Here is a 17419-nt window from a genome sequence, read left to right on the forward strand (position 1 = left end):
GGCTCGGCCGTTCCATTTTGCGGTCTGGAGGGGTGCGTCGGAGAGCAGGTAAACAGCCGTGACGCGCCGTGCCATTGAGGAGTCGTTGAGTCGGGGTTAGTTACATGTCACAACCTCTATAAGTGACCGTAACACTAAACACATTCGTTTAGTTTCTGTCTAATCGTTTAGTTTATTAGGAAGAAACACCTCAGACACCTCACATGAATGATTGACCGCTCTGTCAGGCAGACTCCGTCTCTGGTCAGAGGTAGATGAGTCCTGTTTTGGCGGGATTGTGTGGGCGTGTGAGACGACTCTCCGAGAGATGAAATGACTTGACATTCCTCCGACTCGAGAGCGCGAGCACCCCACGTATCCACACACACACGCACGCGCGCGCCTATACGCACATTAAAACACAAACGCACGCGCACACGCACACACACACACACACATTGGCGGTTGTGTCTTCGCCTTTCGTTCGTGTTTGCGTTTGTGCGCGAACGTTTAGAGCCTTTGGGTGTTTTCTCCGAGACAGAGAGAGAGAGAGAGAGAGAGAGAGAGAGAGAGCAGGGGGAGGGATAGAGAGAGAGAGAGAGAGAGAGAGAGAGAGAGAGAGAGAGAGAGAGAGAGAGCAGGGGGAGGGATAGAGAGCAAGAGAGCAGGGGGAGAGAGAGAAAGAGAGAGAGAGCAAGTGAAGAGAGATAGAACAGGGAGAGAGAGCAGGGAAGAGAGAGAGTGAAAATAAGCAACTTTGTTACCAGGCATAGCAGTGCCTCTCCTCCGGCGGGGAGCGTTATAAAGAGGAGCGTTTGGCAGATATGGTTGATCAGCACTTCTCGGCTCCTGTGTGGCGGTGCGGTGGAGACCGCCACACCGGCTCCGCGTCCTGATTCTCACTTCTTCTTCAACGTTTGACGGATTTACGATGAACAGCGCGAGAAGACGGTTCACGAGGAGCGCGGCTCCTCCACAGTTCGCGTGAGGTAGGCGCCTGACCCGGAGGAATTGAACAACGTCGCGTGAGATAATAACGTGCACGGGGAACCGGCTCTTCATGAGATTGACGGGCTCTGTTTTTATCCATTAGTCATTTGTTGATTTCTTAATTAAAAAATGCGATAATATTGCGGGCTATTATAACGTATTTTATATTGCACAACAAATCTGATTCTGCCTGTTCTAGCTATTAGTCTAAGTGCTGTGATTAATTAATAGACGTGCCTATTTTTCAGCCCCCACTAATTGGCTTAATTGTGTTGTTAATTTGGATTATCTGGCGGTTCTGCTTTAACCCATCGCTGTCTCGCTACTGGAAGTTACTTCAGGGTGCATGCAAGACTTTAGGCTTTGCTGTTATCTATTGCATCACATCATTTATGTCGCCCTCCTTATCTTTCAACTAAACTGTACTTTGTTCCCAGAGGAGACTGGCGACTCATCCCTCAGTGAACATCGTCCCCAGCAACGAGAAAACATGCATCCCTGGATTCTGCTTCTCTGTACGATTGCAACATCCATGAGCGTGGCGGAGATGTTCCAGAGCTACGGGGACACGTGTGAGCGGCTGTGTGCCTGCGAGGAGAAGGAGGACGTCCTCACCGTGGGCTGTGAGGCCCGCGGCATCGCGAGTCTCAGCCAGGTCCAGCCCGTGTACTACCCCACCTACCACCTCCTGCTCACCGGGAACCTGCTGAGCAAGCTCTCGGTCGACGACTTTGTGGCCTACACGGGCCTGACCATCCTACACCTGGGCAGCAACGACATCTCGGAGGTGCAGCCGGGGGCGTTCAACGGCCTGCAGGGATTGAGGCGGCTGCACCTCAACAACAACAAGATCGACGCGCTGAGAGAGGAGCTGTTCTATGGTCTGGAGAACCTGGAGTACCTGCAGTTGGACTACAACTACATCACGCACGTGGAGGCGGACTCCTTCAGCCGCCTGATGCACCTGGAGGTCCTGATCCTCAACGACAACCTCATCTCCTCGCTGCCCACCAACATCTTCCAGCTGGTTCCTCTGACCCACCTGGACCTCCGGGGGAATCAGCTGAAGACGCTGCCGTACTCTGGGCTGCTGGAGCACATGACGGACGTGGTGGAGCTGCAGCTGGAGGAGAACCCCTGGAACTGCTCCTGCGAGCTGATCGCCCTGAAGACCTGGCTGGAGAGCATCTCGTACACGGCGCTGGTCGGGGACGTGGTCTGCGAGTTCCCCTTCCGGCTGCACGGCCGCGACGCCGACGAGCTCTCCAAGCAGGAGCTGTGTCCTCGCCGGGCCATCGCCGAGTACGAGATGCCCCGTCTGAGCAGCGATGCGTACCAGCGCACGCCTCCCGCCGCCGTCACCTCCCCCTTCACCTCCTCGGGCATCGCACGCTCCTCGTCTAGGCCCACCAAAGGGCCGCGGCAGTCGGGAAAATTAAAGTCGAAGCCCACCGCGCGAGTCCCGTCCAATAAGCCTCAGAATTACGGTCAAATTGTTTCATATCAGACTAAGTCCCCGGTGCCTTTAGATTGCCCCGCTGCCTGCACTTGTAATCTTCAAATATCAGACCTGGGCCTGAATGTTAATTGCCAAGAGAGGAAAGTAGAGCGGATCTCGGATTTAAATCCCAAGCCGTACAACCCTAAGAAGATGTATCTCACGGGGAACTACATCACAGTCGTCCGCAGGTCAGACTTCATCGAGGCGACCGGTCTGGATTTGCTCCATCTGGGAAACAATCGAATCGCCCACATTCGGGACCGGGCGTTCGGAGACTTGACGCACCTACGCCGGTTATACCTCAACGGCAACGTGATCGAACGCCTCACTGGCGACATCTTCTACGGCCTGGAGAGCATCCAGTTTTTGTACCTAGAATACAACGTCATCAAGGAGGTGGCCGTCAACACATTCCAGCACGTCCCCAACCTCCAGCTGCTGTTCCTGAACAACAACCTGCTGAAGGCCTTGCCCGAGGGCACCTTCACGGGCCTGACGCTCGCCCGGCTGAACCTGCGCAACAACCATCTCCGCTCGCTGCCCGTCAGCGGCGTGCTGGACCAGCTCTCCGCCCTGGTGCAGGTGGACCTCTTCGAGAACCCCTGGGACTGCTCCTGCTCCGTCCTGGAGCTGCGGAGCTGGCTGGAGCTGCTCAGCACCGGCACCGTGGTCAACAACGTCATCTGCAGCTCCCCCAGGAAGCTGTCGGGGGAGGACATGCGGTACATCAAGACCACCAACTTCTGCCCCAACACCGCGTCCGCCGTGGCCTCCGCCGTCACGCCCTCGGAGGAGTCGTTCCCCGGCAGCACCGTCACCATAGAGACCTCACTGGACCCGGGCGCGCCGCGCGACGCCGTCCCCCTGTCGGTGCTCATCCTCGCCCTGCTCCTCCTCTTCTTAGCGTCGGTGTTCGTGGCGGCGGGCCTGTTCGTGGCCGTGAGGAAGAGGCACCAGAAGGCGCAGCACGAGCAGAACATGTCGGTGAACGCCTGCATCAGCTCGCTGAACATGGAGTACGGCCTGTACAAGAAGGCGGCCATCCCCAAGGTGCGGACGTCCGCCGGCCACGTGTACGAGTTCGTTCCCCCACCTGCGGAGCGCGCCGCCCACAGCGCCGCCCACACCCCCGTCAGCCAACCCCTGGACACGTACCGGGATCTGGAGGGGTTAAACGGGCCCTTCCTGGGTGACGTCGACCACGAGGCGCTAAGCTCCGAGTACGGCGGCGCCGCCACGGAGCCCCCCGTCATCAAACGCTGCTGCGGCCCCAAGGACGAGGCGTACTACTACAGAGACGCGTCGGAGCCGGACCCCCGTGGCCCCTACTGCGGCGCGCTGCCGTGCCGGCACAGCGAACACGCATCCGCTCGCTACGACGCAGACTTTGATGCGAGGCGCCAGTGCACGCACCCCGAGAGAGTACAGCAGCAGACGATCCTGTACTGCTCCGCTCCCAGTACTGTGTACGGGGCCTCGGAGCCCAGCCGCAGCGAGTACTGGGAGCTGAAAGCCAAACTGCACATTGATCCAGATTACCTTGAAGTGCTGGAGAAACACACGACTTATTCCCAGTTCTAGCTTTGTAGAGGCGTGTTTGTGTGTGTGTGTGTGTGTGTGTCTGTGTGTGTCTGTGTGTGTGTGTGTGTAGAAAGAACGCTGTCTAGGATCCCCTGTGTAATATATGCCAATTATGTAAATTACATGAAATTGTGTTTTTATTGCAGATTTTTACCGTCATTCGGAATCAATTTGTTTGTGAGCAGTAATTGTAAATAGATTCTTTGCTGAAAGCGGGATGGAGAAGGAGGGTGTTTCTACTTAAGGCATACTTAACAGTGTAAAGGATACGGTCTTGGACCGGGAATCAACCACAATATTATTCCAAAGGCAGAAAGCTGGCATCGGGACCGACATCAATAAACGATCCAAAAAGACACCCCCTTCAGCGACTGAACTATGCAAACAAAATAAACAGGCGAATATGTTCCGACACAAACAAGTTTGATCCGGCTCTGTGGTGAGCAGCCTGTCGATACTAACAATGTCAGAGACGGTTGCCAGTGCACAAACCGCCTCTGAAGGCAGTGGGCGCTGACCCGGAGGTACCGGTGTCAGCCTGCTGGCACGGGGAGGCCCCCTAAATGCATTATTTACTGTAGTGAACTGTTCTGGAATCAGTGGGGCGCTGTAGAGCTCTGGGCGGACCAGCCTCCCATCACTAACCCTCCCTGATGGAGGAGGTATGCTGGGGGTCCCATGGGCGACGGCTTTCAGCTGAGGGGATGTGGGTGGTTGTAGATCGGTTGGCCTTTGACCCCCCACTCCATGCATATGTTTTTTATACAACATTATTTTTATACTACAGTATATAACACTAATAGGTATCGGTTTCTCTCCCGTTTGATTTTGCACAGAAATGCACTATTGACTGTAACACGATGACAATGAGATGTCACTTTCTTTGATGTAAAACACGATGAAGAGCAATCCCTCTGGAAAATTGTATAAAATCAAATGACACATCTAAAACTAAATGATCATAGAACGTTGTTGCACTATGCAGTGATAGAACAAGATGGTGTGTTGTCTGAGTATACCTATACTATCCTCTATAATGCCCCAATAGAACCCTTATACATCCCTGATTTAATACATCTTACATCTCAACTCTGAGGACACACTACTGGTACTTGGTAGCGTCGTTACATTGATTTAATTTCTCATTCGAAACATTCAAAATGTGTGATTCTAAAAATATTAATTTCGCCTTCACTTTGTGTGAGTGCATGACTGCAGCTGACTGTATCACTGTTCGGTCTTTGGTGCACAGTGTACACGCAGAAATAGAATTGTACCCTTGTTCATGTTTGGCGCACAATGAGCTCGTACGTGTTAGCACTGAGCCCTTTGATGGCAGCCATCAGCCCCATGTCTATGCTATCTGAACCTCTGGTGTATTAACAGTACTGAACCATTAACGTGAGCGACGTTGCTTGTCTTCTTAATGCATCGGAGGATCCCGATCACGAGTGGGTGAAATGCACTCAGAGCTTCCCAACACTGATGACTATGCTTTGTTTTGCAACACGAGCTGTTAGCTTTCTTGATATAGAAAACCACTCAGCAGCTTAGGTGTAAATAGTGACGCAACCACACACACACACACACACACATCACAAGTGTTTTCATTTTCAGTACTTTCTCAGTTGAGGACTTTTACCATCCATTTGGTTCAATATGTGAGTCACAAATTAGAGGCAATTTCATGCGGAATGAATGAGTTGTTGATGTAAGAATTCAAACACTCCTGATGAGAGATTACCAAACGTGCATTGTTCAACATATATTTTTATACAACAGAAAAGAAACTGGGGAAATCACTGTTATTTGTATCATTATCATTCCAATTATAATACTTAATATTATTCTGCTCTTTTCTGTTTCATCCATTGTAAATAGAACACTGTTGTCATGTGAACTGATGGTCTTAAGCTCATGTTTTTGGTAGATTGCAGAAAGCAACACCTCACATACACGCACGCACACACACAGGGAATAGCCAATGGAAATGGAAGATGTGAATTAAGGTTTAAAACGGGTCCTGAGCTTTGTCCATTAAATTAATAAAACATATGAATTAACTTAAGTTTCATGTATGTTATTTCATTTGTATGCTGTGAAGTGAATCATTGGTGAAGTGCTGTGAAGCGGCATTGGGAAATGGTCGTCTTAGTGGCACCGTTACGGTGAGGTTAAAGTTAAAGACGCCACAATAGACAGCATAATCTATTTGGTTAATCTTTAATAGTTTAGTGTGCAGTTTCCCCTGTTTTGAGTGCTGTTGAATAGACAAGTACACTGCCATTTGGTTTTACTACGCACGTCACATTTGATTACAACATTTGAACAGCCCTCACTGCAGTTTCCTGTTGTGTTGTTCTGCTGTCTCCCTGGTGTTGCGCGCTCCTGTGTGGAGGAATGCCGTTCCCTGGTGTGTTGTTGTGCCGCCTCTGGTGAGTTGCCTCCGGTGTGGAGTAACGGCTGTGATCTGACTGTAACTGTAGCCTACCATCTGAACCGGAGATGAGTTGGCACACCGGGGGACGCCTACAGACACTCACAAAACAAATTCTATTCCTGGACCAGACGTGGCTTCTTTTTTTTTTTTTCCATCCGGGAACCCGTATCCATGGAAACGTCTAATTAGCTGTGTTTCAAAAAACATATCCTGTCATGGAACAAGGGGGTGAAGAATAAAAACCAAAAGTGGGGCGTTGCTGCGCGTCAGTTGAAATATTGAATGCTTTGACAATGGCATATGGTTTTCCCAGCACCGCTTTCTTCCTCTAACATTTAACAGAGGTGAGGCTGTTTTTCCTCTCGTCCCAGCATCATTAGCCCACATAAAACACCTTTGATCCAGGCCCGATCGCTGGTCTTACGTTGCCTCACTGCTTGGAGATCTTTCGGCTGAGCGCGGGGGGAAATTAGGGCATATCTACATTATGTAAGCTCCGGGAGAGATGTCATCCAGTCAGAAGACAGCGCTGTGCTCGCTCAGGCGGCAGCGGCAACGATATGCTTACTGCGGATCAGCGTGGACGGACTGGCCGTTGAGTCACTCGGACCTCACGAGTCTCCGTCTCTGTTGCGCTCACGAGCGGGGAACTACGGCGTTCCGTCGCCATTAGTGACACGTGCATCACGGCCCAGGGTTCGGACGTCCTAATGTGATCCTGTGATTCTAAATCACGTTATCTCTTGCACTGCCCAGTGTGTGTGTGTGTGTGTGTGTGTGTGTGTGTATGTGTGTGCGTGCGTGCGTGCGTGTGTGTGTGTGTGTGTGTGCATACATTATTGATTTAGTTTATTCATGCATGTCTCAAGTCCATGCATACCAATCTGGAAGGATCTACATTTGTCCTCCACATTCGAACACTCTGCTGAAATGTTCGTTTGCAGAATGTCCTAGCGCAGTCATTCATGGATTAATGCTGTAATGAAACATGGAATTCATACACCTGTTCATTAAAGGTTCTGTAGGGAAGATTTAAGACTAGCGCTATTACTGGAGTGTAATTTTGTAGAAGTGGCCTCAGTGAGTGAAAGGCCCTGTGAGAATATCTGTTTTGAAAGTTGACTGCACCTTCCTCTAAATGAGCCAATTTAAATTTGTAGATCGCTCCTGGCTTATTTCTGATCAATCAGGGCACCTCCTCCCTGATTGGTTCAAATAATTAATCTTCCCTATCAATCATAGGTGAAGGAAACGCAGCACTTGAATCAACAGCAGAGAATCTGAGCGAGGGAGGGATGGAGAAGAGAGGGGGGGGGGGGGGGAACTGTTTTGGGTCCGTTAGTTTTAAGGTCTCGCTCTCTTCCGCTCTTCTCCACTCTCTCTTTACAACTCCGGGGTCCTACCCCCAGCCCCTTAAGAGAGACATGTGATGCACGCATTTATGTTCAGCCTGCACCACTTAGTCACGGCCGGGTAGCCACTGTAGTTTCCGACGCACTTCCAGGAGAACGCGGGCTGCCGGGGTGCCGGGATCAGCACGGCGCTCCCAAGGTGGGTGCAGATCTGCTGTATTTATTTTCCGGCGGGGGAAAGGCGAATCTGACACAGTAATATTTATAGGGGCTCATCCGAGCTTAGAGCTGCTGATGTGAGCGCGGCGCCTAAATCCCCTCCTTATCCTCTCTCATTTGTACATCTCACACTTAACATATGAACTCCGCTCAGCGAGGGTAATAAACAACTGCTTGGAGCAGCCACGGAGCCCTGAATGATGGCCCGTAAAGAGGCTTGTCTCCCCGTAACCGTGGTGACGAACGCCAGGCCCGCCGACCGCGATGCCCTCAGTTGCCTAGCGGGGGAAACGCTCTCCCCGATCTCCCCGTCGCATCGGGGACAAATTAAATATATCGTGTCACTCCTAATGATCCGAGTGCATCTCTCCGCTAACGACCGCCTCAAGGTTGTTTTGGGGGGGAGTTTGAGAACGCGCCGGCCTGTGTCTGTCTGGGTGTGTTGGGCATGTGCCTCTGCTGCTGTGGCCACTCTGGGAGTCTGCTGCTGGCATCGCCGCATTGCACAGCGGACGGTAATCCCTGACCCTGTGCGTGTGTCCGGCCCTCCCCGCCAACGTGTGTCTCTCTCCAGCATGTCAAGGTCACAACCTTCCCCTCCCTCGCCGCTCCCTGGTCTCCGTCCCAGGCGCCTCTATCGCCGGCTGGCAGGCGGCTCCAACCGGGAGGCAGAGGGGCTACAGAGAGGGGGGATTATAGCGGAGGTCCACACGAGTGATCTGCAGCCCGCAGCTTGGATGTCGATATGTGAATGTATGTTTTCTGTACAGTGATTCATTTTGGGGAAAAGGGTTTGTGTGCGTGTGTGTGTGTGTGTGTGTGTGTGTGTGTGTGTGCGTGTGTGTGTGTGTGCGTGTGTGTGTGTGTGTGCGTGCGTGCGTATTAAAACAAAAGGCTAATTCTAGTTTGTTGGGGTTGCGTCGGAAAAGGAATAAATTGATAAAGAACATTCTGAAATGAAGAGGTATTTTCACGAAAACGCAATACACATAAGGTATAGGCCGACGTGTGTTTGTTTGGCGTTCACATATTAAAAGTATTATGCGATCATTCACACAACGACAAAAAGAACATCGTGGCCACCTATCCCTGGATGATATTAGTATGGAATCATTAAAACCACAAATACATTTCTGCTCCGGTTGTGATCGTTTTAATCGTGTGTTTCCTCGAGGTTGAAACTCAAGGCTTCAGCCTGAGATTAATGCATCTTGGCTGACGCGCTTCTTCTTTGATGCATGAGTCAGCAAGTGTTGTGTTCATGGAAGATGTGTGATCGTCTATATATATGTCTTTATATATAGAGAGATATATATATAAGACCCAGGCTGCTCTGATGCAGCAGTACCTCCCTTGCTGTGCGTCCCTCCTATGACCACCATCGAGTGCGAGGAGGAGGAGGACTGTCCTTCACCCCTCAAGTACAAAATGGATGAATTCTTGTTGTGACAGGGCGCTAAGATTGAAGACGGGGAATGGTGCTCGCACCACATGTTGTGCTGCTCAGGGAACAGGGGCTCAGATCCTGGTGATGTATGTCTAGTGACAGTCCAAGGCGTTCGCTGCACTAAAGCGTCGCAGCTTAAGGATTTCCTCTAGGGTCTACTAGAGTCCAGTTTATCTTCTGATTCCAAACCAAACAACAATCCGCTGGACGACTCGGCGGTTATTTCAACCAGTTCTGTCCAAAGACCTGGCCTTGTCTGCACAGTTGACCCCTAAAATACATTTGAGTGGTTTCACCTTCAGCCCATTTTTAGTTTCAAGAAAAAACCAACAAGGTTTGTGAAATGTGTAATCTTTCTCCATCTCGGAAGCAGAGATCCGGAGCGATTCCCTCCCCTGTGTGTGGTCCTGTGATCTATGATACGTCTCTGACAGCGCAAACAACCTCCCCAGCACCGACAGAGGCTCCAGCATTGTCTGCAACCGGGGAAGGGGTAGAGAACGATGACAAATCCACCGAAAAACAGACAAACACATTAATGAACACATTCATGAATAAATGAATCCACAAACGACAAACACAATTATGCAAATCAGGAGATATAGACCTAAAGAAATACATCAATACAAAAAATGGACTTCTTCTGCTCGTGCGAGCGCGTCGTTGGAGATGTTTCCTCTGCGGTGTTGTGGAGTTTGCAGCACGTCATTAAGGACAGCAGATACAAAGAGGAAAGCTTCCCCTAAAGAAGGCATCGGGCGCAGGCTTTCATTAGAGTTCTTTACCAACACAGAACACGTGTCCAATTGAAGTTATCTTCAAGTCTAATGAGCAAACAGAAGGCAAATTAAAGCATCTCCACTGAGCTTCGCTGCCGGCTAGTTCAGAAACTCGCAGTGAACTCATCTCAGGCCCTGCAGCAGTAAAGCCTTCGACTCCCGATAAATCTGAACACGATCTCAGCCCAGACAAATGAGATGTCTTGTCAACAAAACTGAGTTGTTGCCAACCACTGTGTCTGTCTTTTTATATACTTTGTATACTTATATGAATGAGAATGAGTCGAGGCTGGCTTCCGTTGCATTCTACATATTGCTATTAATGTTGAGGCAGGCGACGCCGTGAAGTAGCTGCTCCACGCTCGTCAAGATCCAAATCTTTCCGGATCGCTCGTGTCTTCAGGCGAGAATAACACACTTTGGTCATATTCATGTCATCTGAAAGCACCGAGAACTATAAATGATTCAGCGCCTTCCCAGAGGCATCAGATGTAAATGTGACGACTGGTGTTTGCGTAGCGAGCTGAAACACCCTGGGAACCCCACACGAGATGGACACCAGAACCTGGCATGGAGGAGGCCAGGGTGGCTTTAAGATTTGGCTTGATTGTATTTCCGGCACGCTTGTGTTTTTGCAATTATACGACTTTACATTGCGTGCGGGTAATCCTGATTGAAGAATATATAGACTACATACATGCCAGAACAAGCAGGATATATTTTAATGATGTTATTTGAAGTTTGCTTTAAGGGCTAGCTCCGAGGCAACATCTACTTTCCTCTGGTTTCCGTTGCCATCTGGAGATTCTGTCTGTTTTCGTAAGCATTATATAATATTTATAGAGCGGCTTTACAAGGAATGCAAAGTGTTGTCGACGTTCATCAGCAAGCCATTATATCGCGGTCCTCAGAGGAACCGAGCTATCTGAGGAAATGCTAAAATAGCACCATTCCAGCACACCACAAGATATCAAGGCAGTATCTATTCTCTCCCCCCGCCCCCCCCCCCCCCCCTCTCTCTCTCTCTCTCTCTCGCTCTCTGACCTTCTAATCATCGTTTTTGCATTAGAGAATCATTCCTTATCTCAGAACGGGGGGGAGATTGCACCGCAGCCCAGAAGAAGATCATATTTGGGAAGTCTTTTGAGGTTATTTTCTCTACATTTCATGGCTCAGCGAGTCTCTCACGTCGTCCGCATCACGGCTCATGACTAGATAAGGCTTCAAGGCCTCGCCGTCTGAAAGCACATTTTCATGTTTCTGTCGCTTCTCGTGAGCATTGTCTCCCAGGGTGCAACGTAAAGTACAGTGTGGTGCAGACGCAACCCGGCCTTCACACGTTTACGTGTTTGTTTTCCCGCTCCCGCTCCTCCTCCCTCCCTCCTCCCTGCCTCGCCGCTCCTAATTGATGGAATTCTTTAAAGATATCTCGGAGAGAGTCGCAGTGATGGAGCTGAACGCTGAGACCCCATTAGCGACTCAGTGCAACTCCCTTATTAGATGAGCTGTTGTTGCAGCAGCGCGAGGCGGCCTGTGTGCGACGGCTCCGCCGCGGCCAACAAGGCCGTCAGGAATTTCCATAACCTGCAGTGGAAAACAGCTCATGAATGTGATTAATATTCAAGCGCAGCACTTCAAAGCGCGCTGGATCCGATGCCGCTGTGCGTTGAGGACGTTTGACCACTGGGCGCCTCCCGCCTCTCATTAGGAGAGCCGCGCTGAGGGCGTCGCACCATATACCATCGTCACGGCGACGACTCTCCGACAACAAAGGTTCTTTCAAAAAGTTTGGCGGTTGAAGTTGAAGGACAAGCGATGGACGATGATGACGTGTGGTTGATGGGGTCAGGAGGTGAGGTTGTTTCACCGCCTCGGCTCCGAAGTATATAGGGTCTTCATCCATGCATGCTGCGGGGGAACAGACAGAAGGTTCTCTCAATGTTTGGCGGCTGAGTTGAGGGACAAGCGATGAAACGATGAAAACTTGTGGTGTATGGTTGATGATGTATGGTTGGTGGGGTCGTGGTGTGAGGTTGTTTCACTGCCTCAGCTCTGAGGTATATAGGGTCCTCCATCCATGCGTGCTACTGGGGTACAGACAGAAGGTGTCTCAAAGTGCTGAGCTCCAGCGTGTGGAGACATCATCTTCAGCTGATGAAGCCGTTAAACATTAACGCTGGGTTTCTTCTACTGCCAGGCATCGTAGGAAATCACTCTTCCACACTGCTTTACAATACGAAATTCATAAGAATGGGAGATTAATTATTGAAACATCCACTCACATTTCCCAATGTTTGTAAATAATTCATGGCACATCCTGCCTTCTTGAAAGAATACCTGTCTTTGCCGGAGGTTTGTGGAGTGTGTCGCCTTAATAAAGTCTGCAAACCGCTAGCGTTTTGTCTGAATGAGGTCCCACATGAACCGACAGGAAAAGGAATACTTTCGGTTCGACAAAACAGGCAACTTTTGAAACATAACTCATTCCTTTCTTCCTCCTAATCAAAGGGAGAGGTGATCTCCAGGTTTTTATCTCCCCACCCCCCCCAGGGGAGCCCCCTCTGTCCCACTGGTCATTACACACTTTGCTCTTCTCTTTACCTGCCCGCTGGTCACGAGATCAAAGCAGCACTCCCTGGCTGCAGAACCATGAGGTTCTTGAGAGAGAGGCTGCGTTGCCACGGCAACCTATGTTTGTATGCCTTCACACCATGGCTATGGAAGGCTGGAGAGGCGATATCACAGCAACTGAAGTAATGCTGACCACTCAAAGCGATTCCTGTGGTGGATTCTGTGACGTTATTGCAATTCATCCGTCAACTATGAATCACGTTTTCGTCGTAAACTACAACCCAGGAATATACTGTAATATATACTGTGTACGCAGTGCAGCATTAAGTACCCACATCCCAGGTTCTCAGCTGGGAACCGGAATGTATTTGCGTTCCAATGCGCACATCGCACCACAAACAAAACCTGCACACGCCGTGTTCCCCGCTCTCCGGAGACGAGGGAACATGCATCCCTTATACACAGGAGGACGCAGCATCAAATATTCAGCAGATTAGAGTGTCCATTGGAAGCCAAAGGATTCCCTGTATAATTAAAGGGTTGGGATTAGAGCTGAAATGAGGGCTAATCAGAGGCAGGGAGAGCTGATAAGCATTAAGAACTATTAAAAGCCTGCATGATTAGGGGTTCCCAACACTGCATTACTGCTCAGGAATGAGGTTAATCCCTTGCCTTCCTTCACAGTCAAATCCATTAAATATGCCGTGATGACAGATAGAATAATGACCGACTTGGTGGGGAGAAAAAACTTCCAAGACCCTGAAGACCCTGCAGCCGAGGAGGAAAAAGGAAAAGTTATTAATTATTTGTCTATTCTTCCCCCCCTCGAAATCATTATGTCCCTTTCATTTTTCATCTTCGTATTACAGCTGCGTGCGTATTGTTGGTTGTGGTGCAAGGGGTTGTGCTCTCATCCGCTGGGTTGGAATAACAGCACTTTGTCTTCATCTGGCTGTTGTTATGGGGGGGGGGGGGGGGGGGGGGGGGGGGGGCGGGTTAGCCCAGCTCAGGGCTGCTGAGCTGCTCCTCAATATCGCCTCCCTCAGGAGTTATGTGTTGGAGACAAGAGGGCCGTCTGCCACGGCTCTGGTGGACACCGACCTCCTGGTTCCCTCCTGGTCTTCATGGATTCATGTTCTTCTAGTCTCCTGTTTTTCATGGATTAAGGTTTTTCATGTCTCCTGGTCTTCATGTCTCCTGGTCTCTCCTGGTCTCTCTCCTTGTCTTCATGTCTCCTGGTCTTCATGTCTCCAGGTCTTCATGTCTCCTGGTCTTCATCTCTCCAGGTCTTCATGTCTCCTGGTCTCTCCTCTGGTCTCTCTCCTTGTCTCCGCTGGTCTTCCTGTCTCCTGGTATTCATGGTTTCCTGGTCTTCATGGCTCCTGGTATCTCTTCTGGTCTCTCTCCTTGTCTCCGCTGGTCTTACTGTCTCCTGGTATTCATGGTTTCCTGAGTTCTCCAGAGAGGATATCTCCGTCTCTAGCGTGAGAGCCTTTTATTATTTGTATCACATCCTCATCCCATTGCCCATTCACGGAATGGCATGTTCTTCATTGAGAAACACGCACACACAGACACACATACACTCAGAAAGACAAACACAGGCACAAACACACACACACACACACACACGCACACACACACACACACACACATACACACAGGCACACACAGACACACACAGACACACGCACGCACACAGGCAGACAAACACACACACACAAGCACACACACACGCACACACACACACACACAGGCCCACAAACACACACACACGCACGCACACACACACACACTCACACACACACCGGCACAAAAAGTGCCTCCTCTCCGCCTGGCCAAGTCAATGGGAACGCACTGTTAAGTGCATCTATTATTTATGAAAGGAACACAGAACATTGGAAGGATTTTATGTTTCTTTTTTGCTATTCTGTCGGCTGTCTTCGTCCTCCCAAGCTACTGCGTTTCTCATGTGGGCATTACCTAGACAAGATCCATTCATTCTAACAGAGAGGAGGGTGGTCTCTCCCTTGCTCATCCTCCCTTTATCCTCCCCTATCTATCCTCCTCCCTCTCTCCTGCTCTCGCCCTCATTCTCTCTCATCTTCTGTCTCTTGTTCTCGTTCTTTCTCTGTCTCTCTCTCTCTCTTTGTATCTCTCTCTCTCTTTGTCCCTCTCTCTGTCTCTTTGTCTCTCCCCCTCTCCCTCTCTCTGTCTGATGTCTCTTGTTCTCTCTCTCACTCATTCTCTCTCTTGTTCTCTGTCTCTCCCTCTCTCTCTTGTTCTCTCTCTCTCCCTCTCTCTCTTGTTCTCTCTCTCTCTCTCTCTTTCTCTCTCTCTCTCTCTTTCTCTCTCATTCTCTCTCTTGTTCTCTCTCTCTCATTCTCTCTCTCTCTCTCTCTCTCTCTCTCTCTCTCTCTCTCTCTCTCTCTCTCTCTCTCTCTCTCTCCCTCCCTCCCAGGTTTGAGGTTAGAGCAGGGAGAGGAATATAATTAGAAGTGCCCAGCTCCATTGTCGTTATGGGGATTAATCACCCAGCACCCTGACAACAGTTTATAAGGTGGTTTTTAGTACTTTATATATCATATACTTTATACCGATAGATGCATGGGAAATGTAAAGGTCAGGACTTGGAAGCTACAGAGAGAATGCTTAGTGAATCTCTGTGTTCACAGCTCTTAGCCTGGCCCCTGTGAACATAAGCACTGCCCTCGGCCATCCAGCAGCAACTCTTTGGAAAGTAAAATCAATATTATAATAATATTATAGCTGGCCTGTTTCAAACATCATTGTTCTTGTGGTTGTTGAGCGTTCATGGTTGTTAACGTATCGTGTACGGAGTGAAGTTTAGTGTGGAAGTTTAGCCAGCAGGTCTTTTTTTATTAAACGGTAACGACATTTTAATGAACACTCTTTGGGTTCCTTCAAGTTGACTTAACCCGGCATGATATTAAGAAGGATAACAAGGCGATGAAATAAACAACAGATTATTTAATGGTGTAAGAACTTTTGCTTAGGGGTGGAACGAGGAATCATGAATTAAATCATAGATATATTATGAAGTTCTCGCAAAAAAAAACAAAGTCACCATTAATGAAAGTTGCCTACTAATGACGATGCTTAAAAGCACGTCAGTTTAGATCCATTAATGATTCAAGAAAAAGCGTTAATGCATGCAGGTCTCCTCTGTAAAAGCCTGTTAACATCCATCAACCCTGTGACTCATCGTTTGACTAGCAGGGTCTGGCTGTTATGCTCCCTCTCCCTTTCATCACGCTGAGAGAGGACGCAACAAAACCAGTTTGTGTCTCGTTTCAAAGTCGATTTCTCAATCCTGTCGGAAATTATCTTTTATCCCCAAACGATGCAGTGAGATGCTAATTATGCGGCATGGCTATGTTGGGAATATGTGAAAAGGCTTTTCTCCCCATTTAATCAAGAGCTTTGTTTTGCCGTGAAACGAGAAAACGTTCAAATTAGGGATGTACTTATTAATAACAAACCGCGGCACCGCCAGCTTCCCTTTGTTCCTGTAAGAGCTGCGAGCTCCGATTAAATGCGACAGACCTCAATTGAATCCCAATGCTGTTAATGTGATTTGTCAAACACATCAGACCGGCCTGCGTGGCGGTGGACGTGTTCCTGATCCATGACTTCTGCCTGTCGCGATGAACACAGGAACCCAGCATGGATCAAACCAACCAAAGGGCACCGCGGGGGTCCCCACCGTAGTGGGGGCCCTGTGGGGGGGGGGGGGGGGGGGGGGGGGACCAAAGGGAAGCCAAGCGAACACAGAGAGAGTGGTCTCCGACTCCAGGAGGATCAGGATGTGTTGGCCCATCACACCCCGCTCTTAAAGCTGCTCCGGATTAGAGACCCTGTTAGGAAAAGGGCTTTGGTCTCCCAAGAACTCTATCCCCAATACTGGGCTTTACAGTCCAACATATGATGTGTATATAGAAGCACAAACAAATATATATATATATTTTTGTTTATATACTTTTTTTTTGTGCATATACATATATGTTTGGGTGATTATATATATATATATATGTATATATATATATATATATAAAAATATATATGTTTGTGTATATATATATGAATATATATGCACAATATAGGATACAATATAGGACACTGAGAAGATTAGCCCAACAACATCCAATGCTAAAGCAGCATGCAGAGACCACATTGTGTACACTAGCTATGGGTGAGGCACATGCGCTGCATCCTTTATTAATGATAATAATAACGCCGGGCCCGTCCGCCGACAGCTCTCCCGTGGCCCTGAGTTCACAGGGACAGGCAGTGGGGGTGTTACACAACTCCAAGGCCCTGGATTAGACAAGCCTCCCCCTCTCTTAACTTAAGGAAGACATCAGGCCTGTGTAATGGATTGTGTGTTTATGCAAATGCGTTTGTTTGTTTGTGGGCGTGTGTGTGTTTGTCTTGGCACTGGTTTGTGTGTTTGTGTGTGTGTGTGTGTGTGTGTGTGTGTGTGTGTGTGAGATCGTGTGTTTGTGTCTGTATGTGTGCGCCTGAGTGAGTTGGGTGTGT

At 49.4% G+C, this 17419-nt stretch overlaps 1 protein-coding gene across 1 annotated transcript; it reads left to right on the forward strand.

The window, feature by feature from the left end:
* Positions 1-908: 908 nt before the first annotated feature.
* Positions 909-4051, forward strand: slitrk5b (SLIT and NTRK-like family, member 5b; the record flags this gene model as incomplete). Its single annotated transcript, XM_079733985.1, has 2 exons — positions 909-968; positions 1407-4051. The coding sequence occupies exon 2, from the start codon at positions 1460-1462 to the stop codon at positions 4049-4051; it is 2592 nt and encodes an 863-aa protein (XP_079590111.1). The 5' UTR covers positions 909-968; positions 1407-1459.
* Positions 4052-17419: the final 13368 nt, after the last annotated feature.

This window comes from Pollachius pollachius (assembly GCF_949987615.1).
Source record: "Pollachius pollachius genome assembly, chromosome: 3".
Taxonomy (NCBI): domain Eukaryota; kingdom Metazoa; phylum Chordata; class Actinopteri; order Gadiformes; family Gadidae; genus Pollachius; species Pollachius pollachius.